The sequence below is a fragment of the Vitis vinifera genome, chromosome 17 (assembly GCF_030704535.1).
Source record: "Vitis vinifera cultivar Pinot Noir 40024 chromosome 17, ASM3070453v1".
NCBI lineage: Eukaryota > Viridiplantae > Streptophyta > Magnoliopsida > Vitales > Vitaceae > Vitis > Vitis vinifera.
This window is the reverse complement of record NC_081821.1, coordinates 17074135-17092108: the sequence shown is the minus strand read 5'-3', so window position 1 is coordinate 17092108 and position 17974 is coordinate 17074135. Positions and strand designations below refer to the sequence as shown.

Genomic DNA, 17974 nt, shown 5'->3' with positions numbered 1-17974 from the left:
ATAAAATTGATAAATTATTTTTATCTACTATTTTAAATTTATTTTATGATATAAAGATTAAATAATTTAAAAATATATAAATTTTTAATTAGTTTTTAATTATATATGACTTTCTTTGAAATTTTTCATAAGACAATCAAATATAAAAAAATAATTTTTTTTTACATTTTTTTCTTTCCTTAATATTTTCAGAAAATCAATCATAGGAATTACTTTTAATCTATAAGAGTTTTGTCTTGGTATCTTTATTAGAAAGATTGTCACTAAGAATGAGTTAGCTAATGTTCAAATATAATTAAAATAGCATTTTTTAAAATGTATTTAAAAATTAAATATATTATAAAAGATTATTTTTGAAAGAAAAAAGTCATTTTAATTGTTTTTTAAATTCAACTTTTATTAAAAAAAATGTCATTTAAAAATCTTTTAAATATTTTTATAAAGTAAAAATTACTTTTGATAGATTATTTTTTAATAATGTCTTACATAATGAAAATTATTTTTTCTAAAAAAATAAAACACTAATCAAGTGATTCTCTAGATTTTGAAAATTGATTTTATATATAAAGATAAGATATGCATACATTCAACTTTTTTCTTCAAATTTTTGAATTTTTTTGCTTTTTAATGGGGTGTGCAACAACCATAATTAATAAAAAGCAAAAAAAGGGTGATAGTGAAGATGGATATCATTTATGAAGATGGATGCCAATATCAGGGTGGATCCACACAATCCACATATATGGACAAACCCCTATGAGATGTGTTTAGGCGGTTATACGTTTCCAGCATATAGTACAAATGGTAAGGTATTAACACTTTTCCCTTTTTTGACTCATCATTTGACATTTATGCCTCTTGCTACCCCCAAATTTGCATACCATTTTTTATATTTTTTTAAATATAGAATTAGCTATTTTTGCATGCACTACATATGTCCATGCCTTTTATTACATCATCTACCACTCAAAAATAGGAAAATATTGGATTTTGAAAAGTTTTTAGACAAACTTATTGATATATTAATAAAAATATTTTTCAAAAAGTTGGGGACCAAATTACCTTATAGAATAAACCCATTATTATAATTTTACTAGAGAAATGAGTTGTAATTAATGGTGGGTACAGATGAAAGACTGAATTTTTTATCTAGAAATATTTTTGTTGTTAAAACAACATAAGAAAATTTGGAACAAAACTCTCAACTTTCTCTCTGTAAAAAGTCACTTTCTTTCTAGAATTTTGTGCAATGGCTCGATATAAATAGTGGGAGGGGGTGGGAGGGTGTCTTGTAATATCTTCTTACACCATAGAGGGGATAGAGAATAGAGGGAGAAACAAAGAGAGAGGAAGACGGATTACTTACTACGGAGAGGCGTTGAGTTCAGAAGACAAAGGCTCTGGTTACTCAGGGCTTGTGTCATGGTCTGTACAGTTTCACCATTTTACCACTCTTCTCTATTTCACTCTAAGTATCATATACAAAGATATGTGAATTTTGATGAAAAAATATATTTGTTATGATAGATTTTTTGGCAAGAATGATGGGTTTTTCATTAATAGGGAAAAGGGTGGGTTATTCTCATCTAAATCTCGAGAAGCTTCATCTTAGATTCTTTTCCAATTGGGGCTGTTTTTTATTTTTATTTTTATTTTTAGTTGATCTTATGTTCTTCTTTAGTCAATGGGGTATCAAATAAAAATCTAGTCCATTTTCTTTGAGCTTTTTCCCTATACAATCATTCTATTTGTCAAAAATGACTTTCTTTCTTCTTCTAGATCTCATTCTTTTTTCTCACCACTTATACATTTTTGACAAAATTCTTGTTATAAATTCGTGCATTTTGGGAAAAATAGTCTTACCATTCATATACTTGAGAATATTTTATGAAATATATATTTTTTATTATAAAAAAAACACATAAAATATTGACTTTTCATGGAAGATCAAGTGATTGTTAACAATTAAAACTTCAAGCCACAAGAGTTATACAAGAAGAAAATTACATCTTCCTTTGTGTAAGATTTATGGTATAGATTTACATTTCATTTGATCTTATGTGAATCATCATTCTCATTCATTGATACAATTCTAGGTTTTGATTGAATTTGAGCTCCTATGTAGCTATCTTTTCCTTTTCTTTTTAAATTTATTTTAGTAATTAAGTTTTGTTTGTCATATACCTTCTTTTACATCTTCATCATCATATTTATGTTGTCTTATTTTGTGAGATCCTCTAATTTTTTTTATTTGTTTTTCTTATCAATATTATTAGGGTAAGTTTCAAATGTATTAAAGATTTGTGAGTTTTCAATAGTTCTTCTGCCTATGAATTAAGTTAATGGAAATTTTTCTAGCTGAAGGTTTCTTATAGTGGGTGCTTCTTTCTTTTCTAGATTTTTTTGGAGCATCATTCAGGGAAATTTTATGCTCTTGGTATCATTGCCCTCTCATTGCTTGTTAATATAAGGATTTCCCATTGATTCGGACTCATGGCTTGCATGCAATTTGTTGAAATATTATTGTCTATCCAATTTTTGTGATAAAGTTTGATTTTTTTTATTTTCAAATTAATTTTCTAGTTTCATATTTGAGATGTATCATGCTACCTTGATTTAAGCTAATGGTAAGTTTTTTGGGATTTAGGGTTTTCATATATAGCAAGTGTTTATGTGTGTGTGTGTGTGGCCTTTTGTTTTGTTTTTTTTTTGTTTTTGTATTTTTTTTTTCTTTGTTTTTGGGAGAACCATTTAGGTTGATTCTACATTCTTGTTGTCACTACCTTCCGATATATTGTTCATATAAGGATTTCCCATGGTTTCAAGTTAAAGACTTGCATGCAATTCATTGATTATTGCATATCTAATTTTTGTGTTTCATTCTCAAAATAATTTACTAGTTTCATGATTCAATGACTTTGTGTTGTCTTTGATTTAATTTAATGGTAATTTTTTTGGGGGTTAAAAGGTTCTTGTAGTAAGTGTTTTGTGTTTCAGAAATTTTCGGAGCATCATTCAAGGCAAGTTATGTTCTTGCTATGACTGCCCTCCTATACATTGTTAAAATGAGGATATTTTATTTTTTTGGATTAAAGACTTTCATGCAATTCATAAGTATTTCTGGTGAAGTTATTATCGTTTTTGTTGTTGTTGTTGAACTAATTAACTTACATGTTTCCTTATTGTATGTTTATATCCAAGTATTTACCACTAAAACAACAATATCATATATTATCCCATCTAAAAGTTAACTTATTTATCTAAAAAATTCATGAACTTATTATAAAATTCATGGAAGTATAATTGCATATCTAATTCTTGTGTGCAAGTTATTATTTGTTGTTTTCAAGCTAATTTATTAGTTTCATAATTTTCTACTCATGTTATCATAAGTTTAGCAATAAATTTATGATTTTATTTAGAGATGAGTTAACTTTAAAATTGTATAACATGATTGTTGTTTTCGTATTAAAGATTTGGATACGAATCATTGAAGTATGATTAGATATCTAATTTTTGTGCCTAAAGTATTTTTTTTTTTCATTTACAAACTAATGAATTTTCTAGTTTTATAATTTTGCGTTGGTATTATTATTAGTTTAGCAATAAATTTACGATTTCTAGTGATAAATTAGTTAATTAGATTGGATAATATAAGTTGATATCGTTTTATAGTAAAGACTTGGATATGATTTGTTAAGGTATTATTGTGTATTAATTTTTATGCTAAAGTCATTATTTGTCGTTTTTTGAACTATGAAAATTTTGAACAAATTTATCAGTTTCATAATTCTACACTTTATAAATTAGTTAACTTGTTTAGATTAGATAACATTTATTATTATCGTTGTATAGTTTTCAAATCATTTGTCGTTATTGTCGTTTTAGACTTCCCAATCATCAAAGCATTATTGTGTATCTAAATTTTGTGCTAAAGTTATTAGTTGTCGTTTTCAATCTAATTTACCAGTATTATAATTTTGTGTTGCTACTACCATAAGTTTTCATAGTATATTTATGAGTTTTAGTAATAAATTAGTTAACTAGTTCAAATTGAGCGATACATTATTGTCGTTTTCCAGTAAACACTTGGATATGATTCATTGAAAGATTATCTAGTTCTTATTGAACAACATACATTATTGTCATTTTCTAGGAAATACTAAGATATACTATATTGAAGGATTATTGCATGCATATGTAATTTTTCGTGCTAAAGATATTATTTGTCATTTCTTTAACATACAATATTGTCATTTTGCATTGAGCACTTGGATATGCTTCATTGAAATATTATTGCGTATCTAATTTTTATATTAAAGCTATTATTTGTCATTTTTGAACTCACTAGTTTCATAATTCTGCACCAACTAGAAATTAGTTAACTTGTTTAGATTGGATGATATACATTATTGTCGTTTTCTCATTAAAGATTAGATTTGATTCATTGAAGTATGTATCATTGTGTATCTCATTCTTGTGCTAAAGCTATTATTTGTCGTTTTTGAACAATTTATTAGTTTCATAATTCTGAGCCATTATTACCATAGGTTTTGCAATAATTTTATGACTTTTAGTTATAAACCCGTTCACTAGTTAGATTACATGACATATATTTTGTCATTTTTATGGTAAAGACTTGAGTATGGTTCATTAGAGTATTAATGCGCCTCTATTTTTGTGCTAATGTTATTATTTGTTATTTCAGAACTTAGTAGTTTCATAATTCTACACCAATTAGAAATTAGTTAACTTGTTTAGATTGGATAACATACACTATTGTTGTTTTTTCATTAAAGATTAGATTCGATTCATGAAGTATCATTGTATATCTCATTCTTGCACTAAAGTTCTCATTTATAATTTTTTAACAATTTACTAGTTTCATAATTCTAAGCCATTATTACCCTAGATTTTACAATAATTTTATGGCTTTTAGTTATAAATTTGTTCACTAGTTAGATTACATGACGTATATTTTGTCATTTTTATGGTAAAGACTTGAGTATGGTTCACTAGAGTATTATCGCGCCTCTAATTTTTGTGCTAACATTAATAGTTGTCTTTTTTGAACTCACTAGTTTCAAAATTCTACACTAATTAGAAATTAGTTAACTTGTTTAGATTGGATAACATACACTATTGTCGTTTTTTCATGAAAGATTAGATTCGATTCATTGAAGCATCATTGTGTATCTCATTCCTGTGCTAAAGTTATCATTTATCATTTTTGAACGATTTACTAGTTTCATAATTCTGAGCCATTATTACCATAGGTTTTGCAATAATTTTATGGCTTTTAGTTATAAATTTGTTCACTAGTTAGATTACATGATGTATATTTTGTCATTTTTATGGTAAAGACTTGAGTATGGTTCACGCCTCTAATTTTTGTGCTAACGTTAATAGTTGTCTTTTTGAACTCGCTAGTTTCAAAATTCTACACCAATTAGAAATTAGTTAACTTGTTTAGATTAGATAATATGCACTATTGTCATTTTTTCATTAAAGATTAGATTCAATTCATTGAAGTATCATTGTGTATCTCATTCTTGTGCTAAAGTTATCATTTATCATTTTTGAACGATTTACTAGTTTCATAATTCTGAGCCATTATTACCATAGGTTTTGCAATAATTTTATGACTTTTAGTTACAAATCTGTTCACTAGTTAGATTATCAGACATATATATTGTCATTTTTATGGTAAAGACTTGAGTATGGTTCACTAGAGTATTATTGCGCCTCTAATTTTTGTGCTAACGTTATTATTTGTCGTTTTTGAACTAATTTAAAAGTTTTATAAATCAGCTCTGGAATGAGCATGAGTTTTTGCCAGTAAATTTATGATTTTTAGTTTTGAATCAATTAACTCATTAATTTAGATTGGATAATGTTTGAATACAATGCTCTGGAGCATTGTGGTTATCAAATTCCTTTAACATAACTTTTGCAATAAGTTCATATTTTTTAGCTTTAAATTAGTTAACTTGTTAGAATGAATAATGTTATTGTCATTTCTGCAGTTGTTATATCTATAGTAATTTTTAATTAACTGACTTGTTTTGATGGGATTATGTAAGATTATTGTTTAGTAGTAGTTGTAAACTTACCTCTTTCGATGTCTAATTTATGCTTTCCTTTTTACCAAAGTGCTTCAAAAAGAAACTAAGGAATATTTTACATGATTCACTTGCATTTGTTTCTTTTAATTTGTTTGATCTTCTTATATTGACTGTAATTAGCTTTTTGAAGGTTAGGGTTGCTCTTCATTAGTAGCGTCAGGTTTTCTCATAGATGGTTTTGAGTCCTCACTCAGATATGAATTTGTATATAGAATTCTGAGTTAATGTTGGCACTAGAAAATTCATATAGTAAGCTCCAAGGATGGGTCTTGTAGTAAAGCTACTTTCTAAATTTGCACTTGAGGACTAATCTTGGTCTGGCCTGGAGAAACCTTTGCATGCCTCCCTTACCTTTTGGGAGGCCTACATTCCATAGAAATTATCTACTGGAGACCCTTGCCCCATAGGTCCTGATGCAAAGGTTAGAATTCTAACTCTTCCTCTATCGTTATCTTACTAATGGCTCAAGCCTCCTTGGAAAGAGGCATTCAATGGCCAAATAGAATCCAGCAAGGGCTCCTTAACCCGGTCTCGTCAATTTCTCCATGATTAGATTGCCCAATCATTCTCATATGGGCTACACCAATTTGTCATGAAGAAACCCTTATTGCACTCTTCCTTAATTTACATTCTAAACTTTGTATATTGTAATTAATTTGTTTAGCTTTATTCTTTGGAACTTGTAATTTTCAACCTTTTCTTGGAGGACCAGAATGTTTATTTCTCACTTTTTCCCTATGTTACCTTTCACATGGACAGGCAGAAAGAGATATTAATTGTGAAGGTCGGAAAAGGCATACAAATAGGGTTAGAGATTTGGACAAAGGCAAGGCTATAGAAGATCAAAATATAAGACCACCTTCAGAGGTGAGCATACTATTTCTTTGCTGTTATTCATTGTGACTACACTGATTTTCTTCTATTTTGGCTCAAGTATTTTTTCTGAGTTGGCTGCTTTCGATCTCTTCAGCATGATCAGGGTCCTTCGACCACTTCAAGGAGCTCTGATATTCAGTAAGATGGCTTTGCCTTCTAGATTTCTAGTTTCTTCTTATATTTGCATGCTGTTTGTCCTTGAAACAACTATGAACACCTTGATATCACTGGCATTTCTCCTTATATTTTATCTGTTTTATTTTTCACATTTCTCATCCATTAGGTGTCACTGGTTAGATTTTATCTATTTTGATAGAAAAGTTTTGAAGTCAATGAGAGAAGATTAAACAAATACAGTGAGGATTAAGGTGCTGCCGATTATAGGAAACTAAAAGAAACAAAACACCTAAACCCTATCTTGCTATTGCTGAAGGAGGGTTCAAAAAAGCACTCCAAATGCCTCATGAGATGCACAGCTCCTCCAAAAGTCTAGGGTGGGAGGATAAAACCAGTTCAGGTTTTTAGTTTCCTGAGTCCCCTTCCAATTTCAAAATCAAATTTCTCATGAAATGGCTCTTCTAAGACGCTTAAGAAGAGCAAGAGCTTTTGCCTTAGTAGTAACCCAGGTCCTTGGCTTGGCTCCAACCATGCCAACTTAGGTTTCGAAGGAACCTTCGATACCAATTTGACTGTTGTTCCCTAAAGAGATACCATGAATTAAATTTCAGCCACTTTAACATTATCTGCACTGGTTTTGCAGCCCAGTTGTACTATTTTCCTCTTCAATAGGATATCCAATGTCTTCAATTCCTGTTAGTAACTTGAGGCTTAATGATAATAAATTTGCATAAAAATGGAATTGATACGACTTCTCAAATTTCATATTACTGAAATATGCTGAAGCATTAATTTGTGAATGCCCAAAATTATTAAATTATGTCTTTCTTACCTCTTGAAGCCAATCACTAGAATTATTTGTGTACAGTTCCAATCTGTTAGATATATATTTTCAGTTTGTACTTTTGGAATGATACTAATTTATTTCCTCTATTTGATCATCAGGTGCAATTATCTTACATACATATGCTTTCAACCTAATGGACACTGGAGACTCCTTACAGTCCCATTTCTATCTCACGAGAACTCAAACCTCGTGGGATATGGAGTTCAGATTGGAATGAATGATTTTCTACTGATTTCCCCAACACCTGTTGGTTCACCCAGGGCTCGTCAACAAAAAGAGCAGAGGGGTTCTCGTCATCATGATGCCTCTTCATCTGCTGAGTCTTCAACAAGCAGAAACTCCTCTGAATTGGACACGAATTGTCAATCTGCAAGCCAGTCCCTGGCTAACAAGGCCACTACGTCTAATGAAGCTTCTTGCAGTGACACTGTCGGTAAGATCTCAAATGAATTTGATGCCGTTAATTCATCTGAAGCATTAATTGATAGATCCAAGGCAGAGAAGAATGCGAGAAGAAATGCAAAAAAGAAGGCACGGAGGAAGGAAAAGCGAAAGGAGAAACTTTCAATGGGTAATACTGGCTCTACTGAGCTTGAAGTTTTGTCTGAGGAATGCGCACCTGAAAGTTCGACATCTGAAACATGTACTAACAATGATATGAATTGTGGAGATGGACCTGTTTCGCAAGAAACTACCCCAGTTGATCAGTTGCCCGATTTTCAGATTAATGAAAATGACTCTGGGGGAGACAGTAACAGCCTCATAACTGACTGTTCTGAAACATCAGAACATCCCATGTCCCATTCTGAAGATGGAATTCAAACCAGATATCTGGGGTTTTCCATTTTGAAAGGACCAGAGGAGAAACATGATGAACAACTCTATTGTTGTGATGATATGTCCGCAAAGGGTGTCTTTGATATGCCTGACTGTGTCATACTAGACTCAGTTTCTGCTGGCCATGAAGCCATTACGGAAGCTGGTTATGATGTAAATCGATCTAACTTAGAAAGTAATTGTGTTAGCCTTTCCCAAGAAATCTGTCATACTGGAATAAAGGAGTGCTTTTCTGACCAGAGTTCACTAAATGGTGTTGTAACAAAGTTTCAGACTCAGGAGTGTAGCAGCAGTGACATGCAACCGGTTGTGCCAGGAAAGAGAGACAAACAAGCAAAAATGCTTCCCCAGAATGGCCAAGAAAGGAAGGAAAACAATCCTTCTGTGTGGCAAAAAGTTCAGAGAGATGGGGTATCAAAATGTGAAGATAAAAGTGAATCAAAAGCTGAGGATTCTAGGAGATCGAATCTGGGTGAAGAACAATCTGCAGTTCACAGTCATACTCTTTCTGGATGCAGCAAGCAAGAGCTCGGTTCTTCATCTATTATCAAGAAATCAATACCCATGGAGAAAGATCCTAGATTGAAAATTTTGAGTAGATTTGAGAGATCGATATTGGCACATGGTGATGAACCAACTGCTGAAGCTTGGAGTACTCAAAACAACTTTGCTGGAGAAAAATCATCTTCTGATTCTCACAAGCTTACTGTTCCGAAAAAGTCTGAATTAATGTGTGGGGCACATGGTTTTGGAGCTGATTCAAGCAAGATTTCAGGAGCATTAAATGATTCGTATAGAGCACAACAACAATCTGAGGCTCTTCAACTGGCCACAGGCAGTCCAATTGCTGAATTTGAGAGACTCATCAGTGCAGCAACTCCGGCTATCTGCCAGTGGAACAAGGTTAGAATTTGTTCAACTTGCTCTCATGAAGTCAACCAACCTTTATGCAGAAATGAGATACCGAAATTCTCTCTGAGACACCTCTGGAAGTGGTATGAGAAGCACGGCAGCTATGGGTTGGAAGTTTCATCAGAGGAATTCAGTTACTCAAAGAGAACAGGTTTCCATCACTCAGCTTTTCGTGCTTACTTCGTCCCTTCCCTGTCTGCCATCCAACTGTTTAAAATACCCAAGAGTCATGCGGCAGAGAAGGATGATAGAATTCCTAGGCCCGGGGCTTCAAGGGCATTTGAAATGGGTAAAACCTCACAAAACTGATCTAATATTGTTCACTTTCCAATTCTTTCAACACGTATCCTTTGGCCTTGTACTGATGAGATAAGCTTTCACCGCCCAGTTGAAAATCATCTGCCTAGTTCACGAGTACCATCTGTACCTGTCGATGCGAAAGTAGCTGAGGATCCAGAGCTAATTTTCGAGTATTTGGAGTCTGATCAACCCCAATTAAGACCACCTCTGTATGAGAAGTAAGTGTTTTTTTCTTTTTCTTACTTCAGTTTTTAGACGCTATTCCCTAGGCTTCCAGATTGACCTTACATGATTGCACCTTTCCTATGACTTTAACTAGAGATCTTTTCAAAGGTAATGAGCTTATTAGAATTTAACTAGAGTGTTCGTTTTTTCTTTTTCTTTTTTGAAGGGAAAAAAAAAAAGAAAAAAAAAAAGAAACAAGAGGAAATGTATGATACTATTAATATCATGACTTAGTTTTGGCTTTTTGTTAAAGTTTGAAACTATTAATATAGTTGAATTTATAATCTATTTTATGAATTTGTTATGGTTTTTTGTGAAAGTAGGGAACTAGTATGTTTTTTTTTATGATTCTAATGAATTGTTTTCATGTTTTTATTTATGCTATTTTATTTTATATATTTTAAAATATTAATTAATTATATAAAGTAAGGCTCAAAAAGCTTACGCCTCAACGCCTCGAGGCTTACGCCTCGCCTCACGAACACAAAAACCCCTCGCCTTACGCTTTCGCCTTTAAAAACTTTGAATGTATCCAAATGACAGTTATATTATCATTTATGACATCAGTTAGCAGAATTTATGGGAAGTCTTAAATCTTTGACCATGGTCCTAAGGAACTGCAGTTAGACAATTGAAAATTTTTCCTCTCACCTTTGTTATGAATTGTCCCTGATCTTGACTCCATTCTTTTCCAGGATCAAGGCGCTGATTGGAGAGGGTGAACTTTCGCCAAACAAAATGTATGGTGATCCTAGAAAGTTAGACTCCATGAAACTAAATAAACTCCATCCCCGATCCTGGTTAGTTCTTTTACATAAAATTTTATGTTTCACCAAGTCAAAAAATCTAGATGTGTTAGAAAGCATTTAAGCAAAACAAATTGCATTATTCACCAAGTGATACAAAGCAAAATTCTAATAACTACTTTGGAAACTGATAAACTTTCAGGTACTCGGTGGCATGGTATCCTATTTATAGGATACCAAATGGCGAACACCGTGCTTCGTTTTTGACCTATCACTCATTCAGCCATCTGGTTTGTAGGAGCTCCACTTTTGGCTCCAAGAGAATGGACGGTTGTATGGTTTCTCCCGTTGTTGGTCTTCAAAGTTACAATGCTCAGGTAGTTTTACTGCTATTGTGTTATATTTTGAGCTGAAGCTTAACTCCATTAAATTCCTAAGATTGGTGGACAACGCAGCATGGTCTTCCTGGATTAAGTACTTTTTACAACAGTAGAATAACTGTACTCATTCTAAACTAAACAGTTTAGGGTTTAGATGGAGGCACATATTTTATCCGACCATAGAGGATTTCCTAAACATTCAAATATATGATTTCTTTCTTTTTTTTTAATTTATTAAAGATTAGGTTTTCAACCTATGAATTGTTGGATTTAAGGGTATGGAAACAAATGACTAACCCAAAAGACACAAACAAAGAACATAATTAATAAGAAGAAAAACTTATCGACTGAGGCATGACAAACACTGTCTTTGAAATAGATCCACCCTCCTCGAAGACAAACTCGGTGCACTAGGGTACTAGTGGTCTACCTCCAGGATTCAACAGCCAAATCTCACCTTGGGTGCACTCTGTAAGCGAGATGTGTACAACTCGGGTTTTGAAAAAATTCTTCCAGATAAATGTATAAAAATACTCTCTGAAAAACTCTTTTAAAAATTCTCTGAAAAATTGATATTCATATTTTGAGAGTGAGGGGTGACTTGCTTTTATAGGCCACTAACACAGTCCCAATGGGACTCTACTTGTAATTAAAATACGACTCAAAGTGGAAGGGGATTTTACTTATAAATGAAATGAGACTCCACTAGCACAATCCTAATAGGACTCTTCCCAAAAATATAAGACTAATAGAATAAAATAAAATAAAATAATTCCCGATAGGATTCTTCCCAAAAATATAAGACTAATAGAATAAAATAAAATAAAAAATTATTTACACTCTTCCTACAATCCCCCACAGAATGTAAACGTGATTTTTTTTTTTTTTTTTTGAGGAAAAAAAATCCAATATTACATCAGTACTGGTGCCCAAAGGCTATGAACCAGTCTTAAGACAAACAAGTATTGAATCACAAAACATGGTGAAAATAAATTTCTATGAACCAATGTTTCTTGATGTAACTCAAGGGACTTTTACCCACATTGGTTTTCTCAACTACACTACGAGTTGTACAAATGGGTTGGCACAAATAGGCCTTGTGCCTTACCTGGATATTCATGAGAGCTCTATAGAACCTGCCTAAGTTCTCATAGGAAGCAGCCCCACTTCCACTCTCATATAGGTGAATCCATCAAGTATGTTCTGCATTTAAACATACCATCCATAAGGAATATGGTATTCATTAAGAGTAAACACTCAACCTTAATCAATGCAGAATACGCTCTATCTACACCATAGGGATAAACTCTCATACAATTAGAGTTGATAGAGCACATCAAGTCAACAAGTGATTTGTTATTACTCATATGAACCTACTTCATGAAATTTCCATTCTAATAGGTTGGGTTACCACCACTCTTGACTTCTATAATAGGCATAAGCCTCATCCCCCTCTATGTTTCTTCCACTAGTTTCTTATTTAGTGGTTTGGTCAAAGGATCAACCAAATTCAACTCTAACCTCACAAATTATAAGGATATAACCCTTATTTCAAGCAGCTGCCGCACAATATTGTGCCTTAAGCATATATACATGTTCTTCCCATTAAATATTTTACTCTTAGCCTTAGCAATTGTAGTTTGGCTATCACAACGCATAGACACAGACAAAGCTGGTCTCGTCCATAAAGGGATATCTGCTAAGAGGTTTCTAAGCCACTCAGCCTTAGAACTTGTCTTTTCTAAGGCAATAAACTCAGCCTCCATAGTAGACCAAGTAATGCAAGTTTGCTTGGCAGACTTTCAAGAAACTGCACTTCCACCAAGGATGAAAACATATCCACTAGTGGATTTCATTTCATCTGAATCCGAGATCCAATTTGTATCACTAAATCCTTCAAGGACACTTAGAAATCCACTAAAGCACAAAACATAGTTAATGGTGCCTCTCAAATACTTAAGGACTCTACAAGCAACAATTCAATGGTTCTGATTAGGACTTTTGGTGTACTGACTCAATCTACCTACTGCATAAGCAATGTCAGGTCTGGTATAGTTCATTAAGTACATTAGGCTCCCTATGATATGAGCATACTCTATTTGGGCAACACTATGTTCTCTATTTTTCTTCAACTCTGAGATGGGATCATAAGGAGTTGACACTGGTTTATAATCAAAGTGTTCAAACTTCCTTAGAATTTTTTCAACAAAGTGCTCTTGAGAAAGTTTAAGCCCATTAGGTGTTCTAGTTATTTTAATTCCTGGAATCACCTTTGCCTCTCCTAGGTCATTCATATCAAACTTAGAACCTAGGAATTTCTTGGTCTCACACACAACCTGCTAGTTCCAAAGATCAGCATGTCATCAACATAAAGGTAGACGACTACACATGTGTTATCCTCAGACTTGTTGTAGATACACTTGTCAACAACATTAATGGAATATCCATTAGTTACGAACACATGATCAAACTTGTTATGCCACTGTTTGTGAGCTTTTTTTAACCCATATAGTGATTTAACCAACTTACACACCTTTTTCTCCTTCCCTGGAACTACACAACCCTCAGGTTGATCCATATAAATTTCCTCTTCCAAATCCCCATTCAAGAATGCAGTCTTGACATCCATTTGATGTATCACCAAATTATGAATGGAAGTTAGAGTGATCAATACTCTAATTGATGCTATTATAGTTACAGGGGCAAAGGTGTCAAAGTAATCTACATCCTTCCTTTGTTTAAAGCCTTTGGCAACTAAACGAGCTTTATACTTCCTTATGGACCCATCTTGTTTTAACTTTCTTTTAAAAATCCACCTACAACCAATAGTCTTTGGACCAAGAGGTAAATCTACTAACTCTCATGTATACATGATTGATTCGATTTCACTGTTAATGGCCTCCTTCCAGAATGGTGCATCAAGAGAAGTTATAGCTTCTTTGTAGGATCTGGGTCCTCATCTATTAGGAAGGTGTAGAAACCATCTCCAAGGTTTGTTTCTTTCCTATCTCTTTTACTCCTTCTAGGTTCAAATTCAGAAGGTTCAATAGACTTGTCTCTACTTGTTTTCTGAACTTGTTGTTCACCATTTAGTTTCATAGGAAAGATGTTTTCAAAGAAACTTGCATTCTTTATTTCTATTATAGTATTGACATCTACAAGACTGTTTTCTAACTTAGTAACAAGAAACCTATATGTCGCATTATTCTCAGCATAGCCAATGAACATTGCATTAAAGGTTTTAGGACCTAGTTTTCGTTTTTTAGGTCTAGGAAGAAGAACTTTAGCTAAACACCCCCACACTTTCAAGTATGCTATATTAAGTGCATAACCCTTCCACAACTCATAAGGAGTTTTACCATTTTTCTTGTAAGGTATTCTATTTTGAATATGACATGCGGATAGGATAGCTTCCCCCCACAAGTTCAAGGGTGCTCCTGAACTTACCAACACTACATCAAAGGTTTTAAGTCAATCAAAATGTGACCCAAGTTCACTACAACTGCAGAGAAAACCCTTTCTTGCCATCTCTTAAAGAATGTCCTATTAAAGGGATCAATTTTGGAGGTGTTAGAACGGGTGTGAACTAGAGAAGCTTCCATTTGGATATTGGATTTAAGGGTATGTAAACAAATGACTAGCCCAAAATACACAAACAAAGAACATAATTGATAAGAAGAAAAACTTATTGGCTGAGGTGTGACAAACATTGTCCTTGAAATAGATCCACCCTCCTCGAAGACGAACTCGATGCATTAGGGTACCAGTGGTCTACCTCCAGGATCAATAGCCAAATCTCGCTTTGGGTACACTCTATAAGTGAGATGTGTACAACTCGGGTTTTGAAAAAATTCCTCCAGATAGATTTATAAAAATACTCTCTTAAAAATTCTTTTCAAAATTCTCTGAAAATTTGGTATTCATATTTAGAGAGTGAGGGGTGACCTGCTTTTATAGGTCACTAACACAGTCCTAATGGGACTTTACTTGTAATTAGAATATGACTCAAAGTGGAAGGGGATTCTACTAATAAATGGAATGGGACTCTACTAGCACAATTCTAATAGGACTCTTCCCAAAAATATAAGACTAACAGAATAAAATAAAATAAAATAATTATCAATAGGATTCTTCCCAAAAATATAAGACTAATAGAATAAAACAAAATAAAAAATTATTTACACTCTTTCTACATAAATCACTAGTAATATTTCTATTTAAGTGATGCATTATTGCATGTAGTAACCATCTATAGAATTTCTTTCGAGTTCTCATATATAATGATTCTGTAATTTTCTTCAAAAACCTTTTAATCTCTCTAAGTTTCAAGTGACAATTAACCTGGCTAGATTTGGATTAATGAATTTTGATGATTTTGGTATTTCTTTACTCTATCAACCTTTGTTGCACTGACAATGTATATAACTACTTTCTGTTGCTTGAAACATGAACAGCGTTGGTTCCTTTTGAAACAATTTGGGCTGAGCCAGGCAGGAGAAACTCCAAAATTAAACCCTGCTGAAATTCTGGGAGACCGAGTGCAGACACTAGAGCGGGCAGCATCTGTTTTGGCAAGAGGAGAAGTTAGCAAGGGGAATCTGAAGTTTGTGAACAGACATCCAGACCATGAGTTCTTTCTCTCCAGGCGACGGTGATGCATTCAGGATATGCAATCTGAAGTTTCTTTTTTCCTTCTGTTTTTTGGCCAACCCTTTAGGCACAGTTGATAGAACCTAACCTTTAATAGGAGCTAAAAGGTGTGCCATTCTGTTTCCTTTTTTTGTTGTCTTTCTGAACTTTTGAGATGAAATTCTCCTTCTGTGAGGAGTTCTGCATGTGGATGCTCCTGTATCTTCCTTTGAAGTAGACTTCTGAGAGATTTAGAACTGCTGATATTGGTTCAGCAGTATTTGGGATGTTGTAGTTAATGCTTTAACCTCAGTTTATGTCTTATTCCAAAGCCTTTTTCTGTTGAATTGTATCTCGTATAGCCTGCTCCTTAATTTGATCAACTTGTTCCATAAACCGACACCCACTGCCAGTAGGGTACTGCACACACAATTCAAGAAAAACAAGAATTGTTATTGATATTAAGTTGTTTTTTGTTGCATTTCTAGCCTCTTAGAACAGCTGGTTGGACAAACCAAACATTTCTTTACAAACTCAGGACTTTCGCAATGGATCTTGACCTTCCTCTCTTATATGCATTGTATGCTGCTGATGATCTGATCTTCTTGCTGATTCTTGACCCTGGTGATCGACCCTAACAACAATGGCTATACCTATACTTTTTCCATGGAGTAGAACCATTACCTAGTTATCATGCTAAGAGGTAAGAGGGAAAAGGGCTTTCTTCTCTTCTCTTACTCCATTAGATTATGGCAGTTTCTTTAGTCCATGCAGTTGCCATTTTGGTCAAGCCTTCAGCCACATGAAGCTTTTCCACTTTTCTCGTAAGTGCCAAATCCTCCTCCACAACGTTAGTGATGACATCATCACAATGCAAAACTCTGGTCAATGATTATTATGTTTGATGTTATATATTATGCCTTGGAATATCTTTGGGGAAGTAATTAAATAGGCTTAGCTGATTATATTGTTCTTCTTAATCATAATATTGATATTGAATTTGTAATGGACTGTTCTGTCTCCTAGGGATTCGTTTAGTGAGGATCGATGTTAGGGGAATTATGATATATAAACATTGTCCAAACCTAAATAAAATCTGAAAGAATCAAATTGACTATATCTAAGTTGATTTTTTCAAATTTTCCAATTTTATTGTTTCGATTTAATGGAAAACCAAAATCATCAGTTTAGTTCTTGACTGCTAAAACTTTTTTTCAGTTCAAACCAACCTGATTTCATGCCTTTTTAATTTATTTTTTTAAAGATTTTTCCACCTAAATCATTAAATTATTCATTGAAAAGTGTCCCATACTTCCTTTTTGGACATATTATAAATTTTTTAATATTTTTTATTTGAATAATATTTTGTAAGGAACCTTTCTTTTCTTATAAAAGTGTCCTATGATGAGATTTTGTTACATAAATGGATTTTTGTTTTCTATATTAAATATTCTTGTGAAATTAGGAAAGAATATAGGAATCTATTTTGACAAAAAAAAAAGGGTATTTTTGGTTGTGGTTGAGACTTTCAATTTGAAACTTTTAGAATCGTAATTATAGATTTGAATATAGCGCATTGATCTCTCTCTTCTTGTCAATGTTGCCACATTGTTGAACCACGTTAAATATTGTATTATAATATGTTTACTTTATCAATTATTTTCACTTTAAGGGTGTTTGCCTTTTTAGTTTTTTGTTAAAAATAATTTGTTGTGAGACTTTAGTTGTTTATTTTTCTATTTTTTTCATGACTTATTATAAATTTTTTTTTTAATAAAAAAGTTAAAATATTTAACTTTTTCTAAATGAAAAAAGTAACATGTGGGTTTTTTTTTCAACTTTTTAATATTTAATAGAAATTAAATCTTACAAAAAAAAAAATAATAACCTAGTATTTAACACTATTAAGTGCTATTTAATATTTTTAAGTTCTATTTAAAATTAAGTAAAACAAATAAACACCACTTTGTCTCTTCTTTT

General features: G+C 32.5%; 1 protein-coding gene across 1 annotated transcript; it reads left to right on the top strand.

Moving 5' to 3' along the window:
* The first annotated feature begins 1291 nt into the window (after positions 1–1291).
* LOC100258195 (uncharacterized) lies at positions 1292–16346 on the top strand. The gene is made up of 8 exons (XM_010665612.3): positions 1292–1425; positions 6885–6992; positions 7096–7139; positions 8064–10003; positions 10103–10232; positions 10935–11039; positions 11188–11362; positions 15820–16346. The coding sequence occupies exons 1-8, from the start codon at positions 1423–1425 to the stop codon at positions 16018–16020; spliced, it is 2706 nt and encodes a 901-aa protein (XP_010663914.1). The 5' UTR covers positions 1292–1422; the 3' UTR covers positions 16021–16346.
* Positions 16347–17974: the final 1628 nt, after the last annotated feature.

Coding starts and splice junctions, on each gene's coding strand:
- LOC100258195 (XM_010665612.3), top strand. Junction 7,140..8,063: donor TCAAGGAGCTCTGATATTCA/GTAAGATGGCTT, acceptor TTTGATCATCAG/GTGCAATTATCTTACATACA. Junction 10,233..10,934: donor AGACCACCTCTGTATGAGAA/GTAAGTGTTTTT, acceptor ATTCTTTTCCAG/GATCAAGGCGCTGATTGGAG.